Source organism: Eublepharis macularius, chromosome 18 (genome assembly GCF_028583425.1).
Source record: "Eublepharis macularius isolate TG4126 chromosome 18, MPM_Emac_v1.0, whole genome shotgun sequence".
NCBI lineage: Eukaryota > Metazoa > Chordata > Lepidosauria > Squamata > Eublepharidae > Eublepharis > Eublepharis macularius.
Genome location: NC_072807.1, coordinates 10,015,533 through 10,032,675, shown reverse-complemented (window position 1 = coordinate 10,032,675; position 17,143 = coordinate 10,015,533). Strand labels below are relative to the sequence as shown.

Below are 17,143 nucleotides of genomic sequence, written 5' to 3'. Positions count from 1 at the left end.
TACAAAAAATAAAAGGTCTGGTTAGGTTGTTCCAAAGGTGCAGCTTTCAGACAGCAAGGAAAATCCAAACCGTGTTAGGATTCATGGCATTGACCACGGCAGTGGTTCCCCTTTCTAGGTTAAGAATGAGGGAGTTACAGCTGTGATACCACAAGACAAGAAACTCAACATCCCTGGGAGAGTAATAAGATCCTTACAGTGGTGGGTGATAGATGCACACCTGCTAGAAGGGGTCCCGTTTGGACACGACTCTGAAGTGTCCATCATTACAGATGCCTCCAACTTAGGATGGGGGGCACATTGCAGAGACCTTTACGCCCACGGTACATGGGATGACGCTGAGAAGGAATATCATATTAATCTGCTAAAGCTAAAAGCGATCCATTATGCCTTAATCTCATTCTCAGATGTGGTGAGAGGAAAATCCATCCTAATCCTCACAGACAATTCAATTGCCATGTTTTATATCAACAAGCAGGGGGGCACCACATCCAGGAGTCTGTGCAGGGAAGCCATAGCAATTTGGAATTGGGCGGTGGATCACAGAGTACAGTTACACACAGTGCATATACCAGGGGTAGACAACACCATCGCAGATCACCTCGGCTGGTTGGGAGACAGCCCTCACAAATGGTCTGTAAAGGACTCTTATATAAACTCTTTCTTTCAAAGGTAGGGTTTTCCAGACATAGATCTATTCATGACACGAGAAAACCAAAAGGCTGACTTATTTTGTTCAAGAGGAGGCCAAGGCCGAGATCCAGTTTGGTGTCGTGGTTAAGAGCACAGGACTCTAATCTGGAGAACCAGGTTTGATTCCCTACTCCTCCACTTGTAGCCAGCTGGGTGACCTTAGGTCAGTCACAGCTTCTAGGAGCTCTATCAGCCCCACCCACCTCACAGGGTGTTTTGTTGGGGGGATAATAATAACATACTTTGTAAACCGCTCTGAGTGGGCATTAAGTTGTCCTGAAGGGCGGTATATAAATCGAATGTTGTTGTTGTTCATTAGGAGATGCATTCCAGTTACATCAGTCAGACCATTTTTAGTATGCATTTCCACTGATTCCATTACTAGCCAAGGTAGTAAGCAAACTCCAAACAGAGAACACAAGAGCGATTGTGACAGCCCCGTACTGGCCCAGGCAACCCTGGTTCCACAGACTAATGAGACTAACGAACCAACTCTGCCACTTACCTAAGGCAACGGATCTCCTGTCCTGGTGGGGGATTCTCCATCACAACACATCGAAACGCAAACTGACGGCATGGTTAGTGGTGCCGACGGAACACTCACTGAGAGTGTAGCACAGGTCATCTTGAATGCTAGAAGGTTGTCAACGAGGCAATTCTATAGACTGAAATGAGAAAGATTCAGAACATGGACAGAAGGGAGAAACTTAAGTGCTACTGATTGCACATTAGCTAATATACTGGAGTTCTTGTTATAACTTAAACAGAAAGGTTTATCAAATTTGTCAGTTAAAGTGTATTTAGCAGCAATTTCGGCGTTCCATGCCCCCGTTGATAATAAGAGAGTTTACTCCCACTATACGGCTAAGATGTTTATGAAGGGCCTGAACAACATGTTTCCACCTACTAGGAGAGTAGTACCTCAATGGTCCCTGCAATTGGTTTTAACAAAACTGTTAGGGAAACCCTTTGAGCCATTAGCAACATGCCATCTAAGGTTATTGTCTATGCACATCGCCTTGTTAGTGGCTATCACGTCAGCAAGAAGGGTGAGTGAGGTAGCAGCACTAAGTGTCGAACCGGCCTTCCTAAAAATTCACCCAGAAAAAGTAGTGTTAAGGACAAAATTGGATTTCTTACCAAGAGTTGCTTCAAAGTTTCATATGGCCCAGGAGATAACGTTGCCTGTCTTTTTTCGTAATCAATCAGATGAGGCAGAAAAAGCCGTACACAATTTGGATGTCAGAAGAGCGATTCTTTTCTATGTGGATTGCACCAAACCATTTAAGATAGACTCACAACTCTTTTATTTGTTTTTCTGGATCTAACAAAGGAAAGAGAGTGCACAGACTATAGCCAGATGGGTGGTGCAGACAATAAAGTTGTGTTACAAAAATGCTAATTTACCTTGCCCCCTAGAAGTGCATGCACATTCCGCCAGGTCGCAGGCATCGTCAGCAGCCCTGCTCAGAGGGGTGCCAGTCCAAGACATCTGCAGAACAGCAACATAGTCATTGACTGACACCTTCATCAAGCACTACACCTTGAACATCCTTGACAGAAAGGAGGCAGCGGTGGGTGCAGCAGTGCTCCAGTTGATTTTCCTGCGAGAGAAGAAAATTCCGCCACCCAGGTAAACAGCTTCTTAAACTCCCATGTGGGGCTGCACAAGACGACCAAAGATGAAAAACAAGGTTGCACTTACCTGTAACTTGTTCATCGAGGTCTTCTGTGCAGGCACGCATACCCTCCTTCCTTCCCCGCTAAGGCTCTTCTACTCACCTGGAGAGTACAGCGGCGAATGGGGACTGAGGGTAGCAGGGGGCGCCCCACCTCCCAAGGGGCTGTTTTCAGCAGGAATCGGCTGCGCATGTGCAGTGGGAGGCAAGAGTGCCCCCTGGTGGTGATTTAAGCTAAAAACCCCTCCAAATCGGCATGCCTGCGCGTGTGTGTAGTCCCATGTGTGCCTGCACAGAAGACCTCGATGAACAACAGTTACAGGTAAGTGCAACCCTGTTCCCCCCCCCCCAGCTCCCATGGCAAGCTAACAGAGGCATGTTGTCTGCGCCTGTGCAGATAATGATCATCTGTTTTCTGGGGGACTGAAACCCCCTCTATGTTATCCTAAGTTTTAGAGTTCTTCTGCAAACCTGGGTATCCCTCCCCAGGTGTGTAGAAAGATCTCTCTTGTACCTACATAGCCCTGGTCTGTGGATTTAAGTATCCACAGATGGACCATGTTGAGAATTAGACATGCTGATTTGTATAAGATCCAGAGGAGTTAACCGTGTTAATCTGTAGTAGCAAAATCAAAAAGAGTCCAGTAGCACCTTTAAGACTAACCAACTTTATTGTAGCATAAGCTTTCGAGAATCACAGTTCTCTTCGTCAGATGCATCTGACAAAGAGAACTGATTCTTGAAAGCTTATGCTACAATAAAGTTAGTTAGTCTTAAAGGTGCTACTGGACTCTTTTTGATTTGTATAAGCCACTGAGATCCTGATAGTAACTGAGCACCAGTGGGAAATACCAGCTGGAATTTCTAAATAGTCTTTATTGGCAAGCCCATGTACAGTGCAGTTCATAAGCATGAAGTTACCATGGTGCAGAACATTCGATTCTACATCTTATGCCTCCCTTATACGTGCAGAACTCTGGTGATCATGAGAAGCAGAGCGGAATCTGAACTGCTGTAATTTGACTAAGCAGAAAGGCCCTAAGTGGCCAAATCAGGCGGATCAAAGTAGGGAGCTGCCCTCCAGATTAAGTGATACCCATTGAATGTGGGGATTCCAGTACCATCCTAGACCTCAGCATTCCCAACCAGCATTATGTATGTCTTGTTGGGATTTAAATTTGAACTCGTTCACTCACCCTCGTTGCAGAATGGCTCCACAGCTCTGGGCGGTCTGGACAAAGAAAGATGGGGGGTGATGACGCTCAACTCCAAAACTGTGAATGTCTGCTCCCAAGAGCTTCACATGAAGATGAAACAGCATGGGGGACCCCACAAGGCAAATCTCATATAACTGACAGCAACACTGTTCTGATACAGCAGGAACAATGTGAATCATTCCCAATCTTATCCCTTAATACCTACTTCAATCCTCAAATATCTTAACAGGATGACATGGTCCACCATATCAAAGGCTGCTGATAAATTCAACATCAACCAAAAGACATAGCCCTTGTCCACATTTAAATAGAGGCTATCAACTAAAGCCACCTGAGCCATATGTTGTTATGAGCCATCAAGTCACCTCTGACTTATGGTGACCCTATGAATGAAATACCTCCAAAACGCCCTATCATTGACAGACTTGCTCAGATCTTGCAACCTGGAGGACGTGGCTTCTTTTATTGAGTCTAGCCATCTTGTTTTGGGTCTTCCTCTTTTCCTTCTGCCTTCCACTTTTCCTTGCATTATTGACGTTTCCAGAGTCTTGTCTTCTCATGATGTGACCAAAGTACGATAGCCTCAGTTTTGTCATTTTCGCTTCTAGGGAGAATTCAGGCTTGATTTGATCTAGAACCCACTGACTTGTCTTTTTGGCCATTTGTGGTAACCGTAAAACTCTCCGCCAGCACCATCCCTGCCCCATATCCTGACCTAAAACCAGCAGGTGCATTATCTGGAAAAACATGGAGTTGAACTTCCTCCATTCTCTTGATCATTTCCCCCAAAAGGGCAGATTGAAAACTGAACAATAATTTGCTGCATAGAACAATGTAGTCTTTATATGAATGTAGCTGGAAATTAAATTTAGCTTATATACTAGATATAAAGTATCAGTCAAAACCAAATTGGGCAAAATTACCCAGTGGTTGGAGAATGAGCAATCCTCGAGCAAAGTCCCATCTTTTTTAGTTGACCATCCCTGAATAAACAAAATAAGTAAATAAATGTATACCCCATTTCTCTTCCCAGCGGGGGACCAACTGCCCATTCACGTGCATTCTCTGTGGTGGCCCCCACCTAGCAGAATGGCCTGCCTGAGGAGGCCAAGAAGGCCCCCACACTTCTCTAATTCTGCAGTATGTACAAAATGTTGAGGAGGGCATATGGAATTGCAATATAGTCTGGGAAAGTGCTTTTATAAGGGAAGAGGATCATGATATATTGCAATGTTTATTGCTTTTACTGCACTTCTACTTTTGTAATCTACTTTCTTCATTATGGCATGTCATGCCTTAGACAGTTTTCTGTTTGTATTGTTTTCTAATTCTGGAATCTTAGGCAGCAGCATTATTGGATGTTTTATGCTATCGGAGTGAATTTTTAAAAATATTTTGCCATTCACCCTGAGCTTATAGAAGAAAAGCAGATGAGAAATGAAATAAGTAAAATAAATAGTCCAGCATTTAGTTTTTCTGTAGCGCTGCCAGTTGACATTCGGCTTTAAGATGGCCTTGGGCAGTTTCTTGGAAAATGAATGGAACTCAAGATTGAGTGGGGAAGAGGAGGAGGAGCCAAAGTTTTGCAAAGTGATCTGAGACTGATAGCTTGCTACGCTGGTGCTTCTGAGTCTCTCTACACGAGACAGCTTAGATGGGTACACTCATGTGTAGGGAGATGCAATGTTAGCTGGGATGCGTAGTTTAAAAATACACAGCCGAAGATTCTGTCAAACGAGATGGCTTGACTCAATCAAAGAAGCCACGTCCTCCAATTTGCAGGATCTGAGCAAGTCTGTTAATGATAGGACATTCTGGAAGTCTTCCCTTCATAGCATCACCATAGGTCAGAGGCGACTTCTCTCTCTCTCTCTCTCTCTCTCTCTCTCTCTCTCTCTCTCTCTCTCTCTCTCTCTCTCTCTCTCTCTCTCTCTCTCTCACACACACACACACACACACACACACACACACACACACACACACACGAGGATAGTTTTAAAAGACAGAGCTGGCAGCGATCACTCCTCAGAGTTTGTTAATTTCATCTTCTCCTCCAGGAAGGGGAGATGAAATTGACAGAGCCTTTGTGGAGGCAACAATGAAATGAACAAACTCTCTGAGGAGCGATCTCTGCTGGTTCTGTCTTTTTAAACTACGCTTCCTGGCTATCATTGTATCTCCCTACACTTGAGTGTCCCTGTGTAAAATGTCTCATGTAGACAGACTCTGAGAATTTCAAGAATATGCTGATTCAAAGCACTTATGTGGGCCTTTGTACAAATAACGGTCCAATCTGCAAAATTATGCGAGGGGATAGGTTATTATGTAATCCGGGCATTGAAATTTAGATCCTCAGTAATCCTGTTTCAGATAATTAGTGTGAATATGATAGGGAACAGGAGAAACAAAAAGGATTGTTGTTGTAGATTTTCCGGGCTGTATGGCCGTGGTCTTGGCCCAGAAAATCTACAACAGCTAACATTCTCCAGCTGTGAAAGCCTTCAACAATAAAAAGGATTGTGTTTTGAAGAATGTTAGAGTATTTTAAGATTCCTTTAGTACATAAGAAGAGACTGCTGGGTCAGACCAGTGGCCCATCCTGTCCAGCATCCTGTCTCACACAGCGGCTAACCAATTGCCCTGGAGGGCCAGACCAGCAGGGCATAGAGGACAGGACTTCCCCCTGATACTTGCATCCTAGGACTGGTGTTCTGAAGTTTGCTGCCTCTGTATCTGGAGATTCCCTTTAGTCACCGTGGCTCGTCGCCAGGGCTTTTTTTCAGCTGGAACGCGGGGGAATGGAGTTCCGGCACCTCTTGAAAATGGTCACATGGCTGGTGGCCCCGCCCCCTGATCTCCAGACAGAGGGGAGTTGAGATGGCCCTCCGTGCCGCTTGGCGGCACGGAGGGCAATCTCAACTCTGTCTGGAGATCAGGGGGCGGGGCCACCAGCCATGTGACCATTTTCAAGAGGTGCCGGAACTCCGTTCCCCCGCGTTCCCCCTGAAAAAAAGCCCTGCTCATAGTCATTGATGGACATCTCCTCCATGAATCTGTCAAACCCCTTTTTAAACCCCTCCAGTAGGAGAATGGAGGGGAAAGGAACCTCAGCTGCCTTCGTTGTTTGTGGAATATTTAGTGGCTGATAGAAAAGCTGCTGAGAGAAGAAGGACCGTGGCTGTGGCTTGCCTCTTGGCGCGCGTTTGGTCTCTTCTCTCTTTTCAGGGCATTGCAGTCCACTGACAAAATGGGAGAACAATGTTTGCTGATTCAGTAGGTCCACAGATAAGTCCTCAGGGAGGCTCTTGGGCTTTTCAAATGCCAGTTTCCCCCACCGCAACCTTGTCTGAGTCTTTCTGGTATGCACTTACTGGCCAACCTCCTGGAGACTTGAGATCCAATTGGATAGGCATGCTTCCCCCCCCCCCTCCGGTGCATTTTGCAGCTGTTTTTAAGTGAGTGAGAGAGCCAAGAATATGTAAGGCGGGTGGAGTTTTTAGCTGGTTCTCAAACTGAAACAGGGTGGGGGAAAAACTGTGTCATGCAAAGAAAACTTTGGCAAAGTTGGACACTTGAACAAACAGTCTCAGAGCCCCATGCCCCTTCCCCCACTCCTCTTTTCCTTTTGCTCAGACTGTCGTGGAAATCAGTCGGTGTTACTGCCGTCCTCTTTCTGGTCCAAACCAAGCATGCCTGGGAGAAGAGCAGAAGGCCCCACAGCAAGCAGTTGAATACTCGCATTAACCTATGGAGACATAACACACAGGCTGGGTCTTCCTGCCTTGGGACTTAGCTGCCGCCTCAGTCTCTCTTCCAAAACGCCTTTGCCTGGTATTCGGAAGGAAAACATGAATTCCGCTAACTCCGTCTTGAAACTCCGTATTAGTAGTCTTACATTTTCTGTCACCATGGTAATGCCATGTGGAAACGTGCTTGGAAACCAGAGAACAGTTTTTCTCTGTTCATTCCCAAATTCAGAACAATGGACCCCCTCCTCCAGGGCTGAATAGGGACACAAAATTCTTATTTCACAGCAGGTACTAACTTTCTGCATTTCTGAGCATTTCTCCCCTGCTCTAATCAAGCTGATTTTGTACCTTGGCATTCTGTGGTCCTTCTTTGCAACACCAGCTCAGGAATAAAGGATCAACGATTCCCATTTCTACTTGTATCTGATGAAGGGAGCTTTGACTCTTGAAAGCTTATATCCTGGAAATCTTTTTGGTTGTTAAGATGCTACCGGATGCTATTCTATTGTAGATCAACTGGGCTGCCCACCTGAAACTAACTTTTCTGTATTTCCCTTGCTTCTTACATCTGGACTATACCACTTCTTTGTGCGCGTGGGAACTCTTGTGATTAAATGAACCCCCACACACATGAAAATAATGCCTTCCTCAAAGAAAATGAGTGTGCCGGGAGAAAGCTAGGCCAAAACTCTTGAGTTTTTCCATGCAAAAATAATTCCTTACATATAGAAAATAAGTATATTGGTGAGAAGACGGGTAAGCCTTTGACATGCTATCTTTCTGTTGCTTCATTCACATGCAGTGGCCAAACCACAGATGCCAGCGAGTCTAGCATGTACCTAAGTGCTGGGGCCAAGCTAGACGTACAGCTTTTTAGAGAGCTGGGTCTGGGGAACCCAGCTCAAGTTCCCTCAACCACACAGCAGCTTTGGGGGAATGGTTGTCAAATAACAAAGGAAAGCCCCAACAGACTCGGAATGCCTCCGTGGGGGGAGGAGGTGTGGAGCAGAAAAAAAACAGGAAAAAATTCCCTCCAGTGCTATTTTGACATGGGGAAATGGCTGGGGAGGGGGGGAAGCCGCCCTCCGTAGAGACATTCAGAGGCTGTTCAGGCTCTCCATTATTTTTTATCAGCCATTCCCCGAAGCTGCTGTATGGCTGGGGATCTCGAAGCTGTTGTGTGGCTGGGGATCCCAGACCCAACTCTTTGAAAAACCTGCATGTCTAGTTTAACCCTTAGTCTTGCATGCTTTCTCTCCCTTCACCGTGTGTTCAAAATCCCCGCTTAACTCTCCTGTCTCTTGTATTTTGGACGTTTACTGTCACATACAAAATTTGCTTGGAACCAAGAACTGGAAAACACATTTTTCTCATGATTTTCATTTCTGGTTTCTAGACCGTCTCTGGTTTGTGCAAAGTATAATTTGCCTGAGTCACATGTAATGACAAACTTTGAACCTTTGAATGTGGAGATTCCCCTTAGTTACCCAGACTGTCAGTCACAGTTAGAGCTACCCTCTTTCCAAAACGATGTACACAGTCGCTTTTTACAGCCACCTGGGCTATGGCCATTCCCTTATCTTATGACAGTAAATTAATTAAGCATTATATCAAGAAGTTCTTTCTTTGTCCCACATCTGCTCTTCAGTTGAATTGGCTGGCTCTTTCATGGGAGAAAGAATCTATTCACTTTTTCCTCAGCATTCTTGATTTTGTAAACGGTTATAAGAATTGAAGAAAGAACCTTCCCAAAATTCCTAGAAGTGGAATAAGTGAAAGCATCCCTTAAATTGATTGTACATCCTAAAGTGTGCCCCAGAATCCCTTGCAACATACATTCCACTCAGCAAAGTGTTTCCTGAGAGAAGAAAATTTTCCTTAGGCTGAAATTGCAAACTGCTTGGGTCCACCCCTTGTAGGCTGGGCCTTTTCCTCAGGGTGAGAGGGCTGAGGTTTGGTAAGTGAAATGTGGCTCTCCTCCTTCTGTGACTACCATTTTCAGGATTCTCTCTTGCTTTTTTCCAGTCCATCACCCTCCAGACCCATACCAAAGGGATGGCATTTCCATAGCTTTCTGCAGCCCCGTGGCGCAGAGTGGTAAGCGGCAGTACTGCAGCCCAAGCTCTGCTCACAACCTGAGTTTGATCCTGGCGGAAGCCGGGTTCAGGTAGCAGGCTCAAGGTTGACTCAGCCTTCCATCCTTCCGAGGTCGGTAAAATGAGTACCCAGTTTCCTGGGGGTAAAGTGTAGATGACTGGGGAAGGCAATGGCAAACCACCCCGTAACAAAAAGTCTGCCAAGAAAACATCGTGATGCGACGTCCCCCCATGGGGGGGTGGACCTTTACCTTTACCTGTGCTAATTTGATAGTTTCTGTTGGATGCTTCTCTGCCTCCAACCCTGAAGACCCACACCAGACCTGGAGGCAGGGGGGAATCTTTTGTTTTGTTTTTTTAAAAAACCATAAAATGTATTTCATTTTGAAAAACAAAATAATAAAAAATAATAATAATAAAAGGGGATACAGAAAGAAAAAAGGATACATAGATGTATAAATCAAAGATAACTATATATAACAGGATATATAAACCACAAAGTATTTCTCCCTACCATCCCCTTACTTACTTATATTAAAATATATTTATAGTCAACATTTGAAATTACTAATTTGATAACTAATCGATTTTACTAATAATTGTTCTTAGTTTTTCTTAATTTTCAGCAGCATAATCAAAAAATGTTTTCCATTTTTCCTGAAATTCTAGGATTGACCTGTTATGTATGTAAGATGTTAATTTTGCCATTGGCACATATTCATATACAGGGGGGAATCTCTGTTATTTGGGACCCAACACAGGTCATCCATTACACATACTTTTTTTGCACCAAGCAGATTTGGGGTGATCTGGTGAGCATATTGGAGAATAAGCCCCTGGTTGGATCACTCTCTGATAAAAGTTTTGGGGCATTTTTTGCTGTGATGGATAACCCTCTACTTAAAAATAGATTGAGGCAGTGCTGGTTTTGTTGGACCAGTCAGAAGCCTTTGCTACAGTCAGTTGCTCTATCTTGTTAAATTGTTTGGCGAGTGTGATGAGAGCAGGGCACTGATGAATGAAGCCATTTTAACACAGAGAGTTAGCGTTGAAGGGGGTCAAGTGAACAACTTGGAGTTCCCATGTGGGAGATGCCTCAAGGGACAGCCCTTCCAACATGGTTATTTAATATCTATATCAGGTGACTATGTCACGAGATTGTCATTTGGGGACTGGGTGTCATGCATATACGGGTGACACCAAGTGTTGTATAGCTCATTAACTTTGCTTATGCTGGCCTTTGCCTGGATACTGTGATCTAGTGGCTAAGGTAGGGATCCCCAACATGGCGCTCGCTAACACTTTTCATGGTGCCCACCCAGTTTTTTAAGAATATCCGATCATTCTGGTGTCTAATTTGGACTCAAATATCCATCCATCCATCCATCCTGGGCTTTTTGTCTGGGAAAAGAAGTGGTGGAACTCAGTGGGTTGCCCTCGGAGAAAATGGTCACATGGCTGGTGGCCCCGCCCCCTGATCTCCAGATAGAGGGGAGTTTAGATTGCCCTCCACGCCACCGAGCGCAATCTCAGTTCCCCTCTGTCTGGAGATCAGGGGGCGGGGCCACCAGCCATGTGACCATTTTCAAGAGGTTCCGGAACACCGCTCTACCGTGTTCCAGCTGAAAAAAAGCCCTCTGTCTGTCTGTCTGTCTGTCTGTCTGTCTGTCTGTCTAATTCAAATTTCTATTCCGCCCTCCCCACGAGCGGGCTCAGGGTGGATAACAACATATTAAAATACAAAATACAATAAAAACATATACAAATCCATACACATTTAAAACAGGATGGACAGCCTTCACAGGGAGGGTTAAGATTTTATATATCCCTTCCCCCCCCTTTTTTTTACTACTACAACATGTCTAATTCCTTTTAAGCCAGAAGTACTGTTGTTGAATTTCTTTCAAAATACAAGTATACCCTAGTTAAGACTTAACCTAATAGCATTTTTACATGCTGCTGCCTGCTTAGTCATTGTGGCAGCTTGGAACAGCAGTAAACTCCCTTTGTTATCTGATTGGTACAAGAAGATAGGGGACATATTTGTAATGGAGAAAATTCGAGATCAACAAAAGCCAATCGAGTCAGACCAATATATCTCTGATTTTGCTGAAACATGGCAACCTATAATTGACTTTATAGCAAGAAAAGAGGCAACATTCCACGTCATCCATCCCAAACTGTTCCTACTTCTATGATGTAGATACATTGTTAGCTGTAGTTCTGTCCATGATTGTAAATTTAGTTGACCCATTGTTCTTTAATTACTTAGTAACTCTTGTGTATACTTTAATATTTAGCTTATTTCAATGTTTTCATTTCTAATTTCTGATGTATGTTGTTTTTGAACTGTTACTGTATAATTTTTCCCTGTTTGAATAAAGTTTATTTAAAGTTGAAAGAAAAAAAATGAGTGGAGCCAAGTGGGTCTCTTGCTTAGCAGGGCTTTTGGCCACTGGACATCCAATAATGTTTCAGCAGCAGTTGCCACCGCAGTGTTAGTTTTGTTTTCTCTCACTCCTCTTTCCTAGTGTATTTTTAAAATTCCCCCTCTTCTCTCCTACACTTGGGCTTCCTCTGTGTATAGGGTTCCCAAATGCCTGCCAGTGGTGGGTGATCTCCCGGAGGTTTGCCTACTTGCCCACTGAATGCTGGCAAGCCCTCCAGAGATTGCCCACCACCAGCAGGCAATCCAGGAAATCATGCACTGGGCGCACTTCTGGCGGGGCACTACAACATCACTTCTTGCTTTGCTAGGGGCAATTCTGGCCCTAAGTGGGCCAGAATTAGCCCTGTGTGAAGCGCAAGAGCATGCCTGTGGCTGGCGTGATGACATCACTTCATGGAAGTGATGTCATTGCGCACATGACGTGAGCGTGCGCAACAAGCATAAACACGCCTGAGGCCCAAAGTGCCAGGTCCCCCAACTCCTCCTGCTTGGAGGGTACCTGGCAACCCTATCTGTGTGTGTGGTTCCCCCTCCTATAGCAGCCATTTTGAGGTTGGTTCCACCTCCTGTGGCAGCCATTTTGTGGTTGTGCCCACCACCTTGTGTCAGAATTCCAAAGGTTCCCACAGGCTCAAAAGGGTTGGAGAGCTCTGGGTCAAGGGTGAAAAGTGGGGGGACTGAAGCTCAATCTAGACAAGACAGTGCTGACATGGGTAGGAAATGCTGACAGTCTGAAGGGTGTTTCTGACTGTGGCTGGGGTAACTCTTGGCAGAATATATGAGATGTTTGGGGGTGCTGTTGGGCCTAGTTGAGCTGATCTTGAGGCAAGTGTGTGGGTTGTTAAAAGTGCCTTGTGCTGATTTTTAATTCTGGCATTCATGAAGACAAAAGAACAGGGGCCGTGGAAAAGTCTCAGTAAATTTTGCTGGTGAGTTGGCCTGTCCTGGGATATGTCCTCAGAGTGCCTCTCTGGCAAGAGGGAAAATTGCATTTTAAACAGGAGGTGGCTGCTGTGCTGGCAGATAGAAAGATAGACAAGAGTGCCACCTGCAGTTGAATATTTGAATTACAAACAACATTGCTTTCATTTTAGGAACCTTTAAACAAAAGGGGTGTGGTAGCTCCATTGGTCTCTAGTTACATCCAAAAACAAAAACTATGTCATTTAAGACCAACCAAAATAACATAACAGAGTATTTGGCAAAGGGTGCTTTCACTCTGGAAAGTTTATATCCTGAAAATCTTGTTAGTCTTCAAGGTTGTACCGGACTCGAACTTGCTGTTCTACTGCAGACCAACATGGCTACCCATTTGAAACAAAACAGCATGCTAGCTTTAGAGTTCTCCAGGACTCTTTATTTGTCTGGATGCTAAACAACTAAAAAGGGTAGGATATTTTCAGCCATGATCATCAAGATGATCTTCATCAAGATCCTGAGTAGAATATTTTGCTGCCTTCAGTGGGCTTGGGACGTGACTGGTATCAGGTTGCACCTTGCCATGCTGGGAGAAGGAACAAAAATGGGTGCCCTCCAATTAAGGACACAGAAATCAGCACTAGGTTAAATGTTTCTCTGAAAATACAAGTGCTCAGGTCACTTAAAGAGACCTTCATTTTTTCCTATTCTCTCATCTCGTGTAGTTTTAACTTTAAAAATATAAAGCAGGCAAAGCAGCATGACTGATTGGTAAAACAGAAGCAAGTTTTCCAGATGTGCATGTTAACAGCTCTGTTTTGCATGCATTTTTCTGTCTTTGGCACTAAGAGAGCTAAAGCTGCTGTAATGGGACTGGCATACCCCCTTGACTAAAGTTGGCAAGCTCATACTTGGCTAATTCTCTTGCTTCTCAGAACTTACGTACTGCCCTTTAAGGTAATCATATCTATTTCGTTCCCTGATTCAGGTACATTTGGGTTATGCACTGAAATGGCTTATTTGATTGTGACCTAAAAAAATACCAGAGCTTATTAGCAAGGTGGAGGGAATCAAACACCACACTAAATTTAAAACAACAGAAAACTGGAGCTAAAAAACAAAGTATTATAAAGAAAACACTATAAAGAGGAAGCTGTCATGAATGAAATGTAAAGGGACAAGGTTAAAATCTGATAAAATGTATAGGTGGAGTGGTTAGAGTGTCACATTATGATCTGGGAGACCCAGGTTCAAATCTCCACCTTCTCATAAGAGCTTACTAGGTGATCTTAGACCAGTCACGTGCTTTCAGGGTTGTGAGGATAAAATGGAGGAGAATGATGTTAGCCACCTCGAGTCTCCACTGGGGAGAAAGGCAGAGTTGAATGAATGAATGAATGAATGAATGAATGAATGAATGAATGAATGAATGAATGAATGCTATTATTTGTCATTGACTGAATACTGTGCTTGAAAATGACCCCATAAACATGCTTTAGTTAAGGCTTTTGCAACATTAAGGGTGCTATAATGCCAAAACTGCACATACAGCTAAGGTTACTGCGTAAAAGCATTTATAATGCTCTTGCCTGCCTGAACGTGTGGCTTTTCCTGAAGTAGACCAGTGTGTCAACAATGCATTTCCTCTTTGTGCCTTGCAGGAAGAGCCAAAAAGCAAATCCAAAATCTGTGCTAATGTGTTCTGTGGGGCTGGCCGGGAGTGTGCTGTGACAGAGAAGGGCGAGCCCACGTGCTTGTGCATTGAGGTAAGGCTTGGATCTGATCTTTGGCAACTGAGTTCTGAAATTGCTGAGTCAAGGCCTGGTGTGAAATAAATGTGGCCCTTTTGGGCTCGGGAGCTTTGGCTGGCCTAACAGGGAGCGGCCCGTGTGCTCCCTGCGCTTTACCCACGCCTTTCTGCCCGGACTTCTTAATTTTGCTTAGTATTATCCATTTTCTACTACTACATACAAGGACTGGATATTGTTTTTGACATCACTAGTATTGTTTCACACGTGCATTCGTTTCTATGGCACCCAGGTGCACAGTGCTCGGCAATAACAGCAGACAGATCTCTGCCCCAAGACCCATCCTATGTCAAATCTCAAAAGCAGGAGGAGGAAGATTGAAATATGTGTAAATGGGAAGACTGCTTCCCGTTCAGTTTCTCCTCCGGAGGATTGGTTTCAACGGGAAGGAGGGGGTGAGGACAAAGGGGGTCGGTCAAAGGAGACATTTGGAGGAAACGAAAGAATGTATCAAAGAAGTGCTCTGAAGAATCTACTTGATGAGCAACACAGTTGCTTCCCCCACCATGCCCTCCCCCTGAGGTGAAGCTTTTCGTTGTTTTTGTGTGTTCCAAAGTATAACTGCTCCAAAGGAAGACCGCAGACCTCGTTGCAAGCAGCAGCAAGACGACCCTCCTTGCAGCAATGACCCTATTATTGGTCACCTTTTCCTGCATTATATTTTATCGTAAGAGCATTGGTAACTATACTCTCCCCTGTGTGCTGGACAGGATAGTGGCAAATACCAGTGCAGCTGTTGCCCCTCCCCCAAACATGGCAGAATAGCAAACAAGGCCTCGTTGCGAAAGGGCCACGGCTTAGAGGCAGAGCATCTGTTTGGCCTGCAGGAGGTCCCAGGTTTGATCCCTGGCCTCTCCAGTGGAAAGGACCAGGTAGGAGGCGAGGTGAAAGACCTCTGCCTGAGACCCTGGAGAGCAGCTGCCAGTCTGAGTAGACAGGACTGATCTTGATGGACCAAGGGGCTGAGTCAGTAAAAGGCGACTTCACGTGTTCAAGGGTATTCTGCTGTTGCTGCCAAAGAGTCACTTGGGAGAATAGTGCGCAGCAGCTAAAATATCCTTGACTTGTTTGTGCAGAGGTGGGCGTCAGATGTAGAGTAAAAGAGGGGCCAAATGTGGTTGGCCAGTTTGCGTTTTGTAGCACACAGAATTGCACATCTAGAAGTGAGTGCATTTTTGACAGTCTGGGAGATGCATCCGTCGTTCACGCCAGGATCTTCCTGCTGTAGACACATACCAGGGTTCAACATCTGACCTTCCACACCCATACACTTGTTGATACAGCACTGTCACAACCACACCTGGATGTGGGAGGTGTCCCCAAACAGTTCTGACAGCTATCGTTATCCTCTCACCGAGTATGATCAAAGAGACCCAACTTGAGTGGATCATGGCACTAGTTGTTTTGTGTTGTTTTTTTTATGTTTTTTAGATATGTATTTTAACTGTATAATATATGTTGTTAGTCGCCCTGAGCCCATTTGTGGAGAGGGCGGGGTATAAATTTGATTAAATAAATAAATAGACTAAGTCTATATTGCCTGAGACAGTCTCTTAGATCACACTGCACACAGCTGAAGGAAACAACTGTTTTGAAAGAGATGCCGTCACTCTTCGTATTCCAGGCCAGACCTTGTTTCTGACAAGGGGAGATCAGAGAACACTCTTGAGTCAGAAAATAACTTTCCCAGTTGAGCTCCTTGAAGGTAGAAGAATGGTGGATAGAACAGTGTGGATGATATATTAGGTACTCCCTCCCCATCTCCTAATACCAGGAGGCCTCGACACATTCATGTGAATTCTTGCTTTGTCTAGTACGGGCACTATATTCCACCACAAGAACTGTGAGCTGCTCCTCTTGATATCTGTCGAAGCACCTCAGAGTTTCAGTAACACCTGTATGTGCCTACCGAACATGCGTGTAACAGGAGCTCCTGATAGTCATAATAATGCATGCCCATTGCGCTCTCTAAGTGTTCAGAGCACTTCACAGCGATGATCTCAGCCATCAGTACAACAACCCTTTATGGCACACCAGTGAGCAAATACAGAGAACGTACAGATAGACACAGACTGGGATCAAGGACCTGGAAATGTTGACACAGCGGTTGCAGACAGAAACATATCCAGATGTTTAGCTGTGGCACTCTGGTTTTCTCTGATTCATATCTTCCTCTGGTTCTTCTAATGCGAACATGCTGTGTGAATTGCCACACTTTATGCTCTCCCTTGCTTGATCCTCCCCCCCAAACCTGGGTTTTTGTTTTCTTTTTAAGAAATGCAAACCCCACAAGAGGCCTGTGTGCGGCAGCAACGGCAAGACGTATCTGAACCACTGTGAACTGCATCGTGACGCCTGCCTCACTGGCTCCAAGATCCAGGTGGACTACGATGGCCACTGCAAAGGTAAGCCAGGTGTCAGGCAGGGGTGCCTTGGAATGGTGGTGGAGTTCCAGTTTGGTTTCACAAAGGGACATGGTTCAATATAGTCCTCCTAGCCCACTGGCAAAAAGGATGCCCAGGGGCAGAGAACTT

At 44.9% G+C, this 17,143-nt stretch overlaps 1 protein-coding gene across 1 annotated transcript in view; it reads left to right on the top strand.

The window, feature by feature from the left end:
* The window catches only part of FSTL1 (follistatin like 1), a 49,387-nt gene that overhangs the window by 9,480 nt on the left and 22,764 nt on the right, over nucleotides 1-17,143 (top strand). The window contains exons 3-4 of the mRNA XM_055002776.1: nucleotides 14,463-14,567; nucleotides 16,885-17,014. Coding sequence (XP_054858751.1) covers nucleotides 14,463-14,567; nucleotides 16,885-17,014 — 235 coding nt within the window. The remainder of the gene's footprint in view (nucleotides 1-14,462; nucleotides 14,568-16,884; nucleotides 17,015-17,143) is intronic.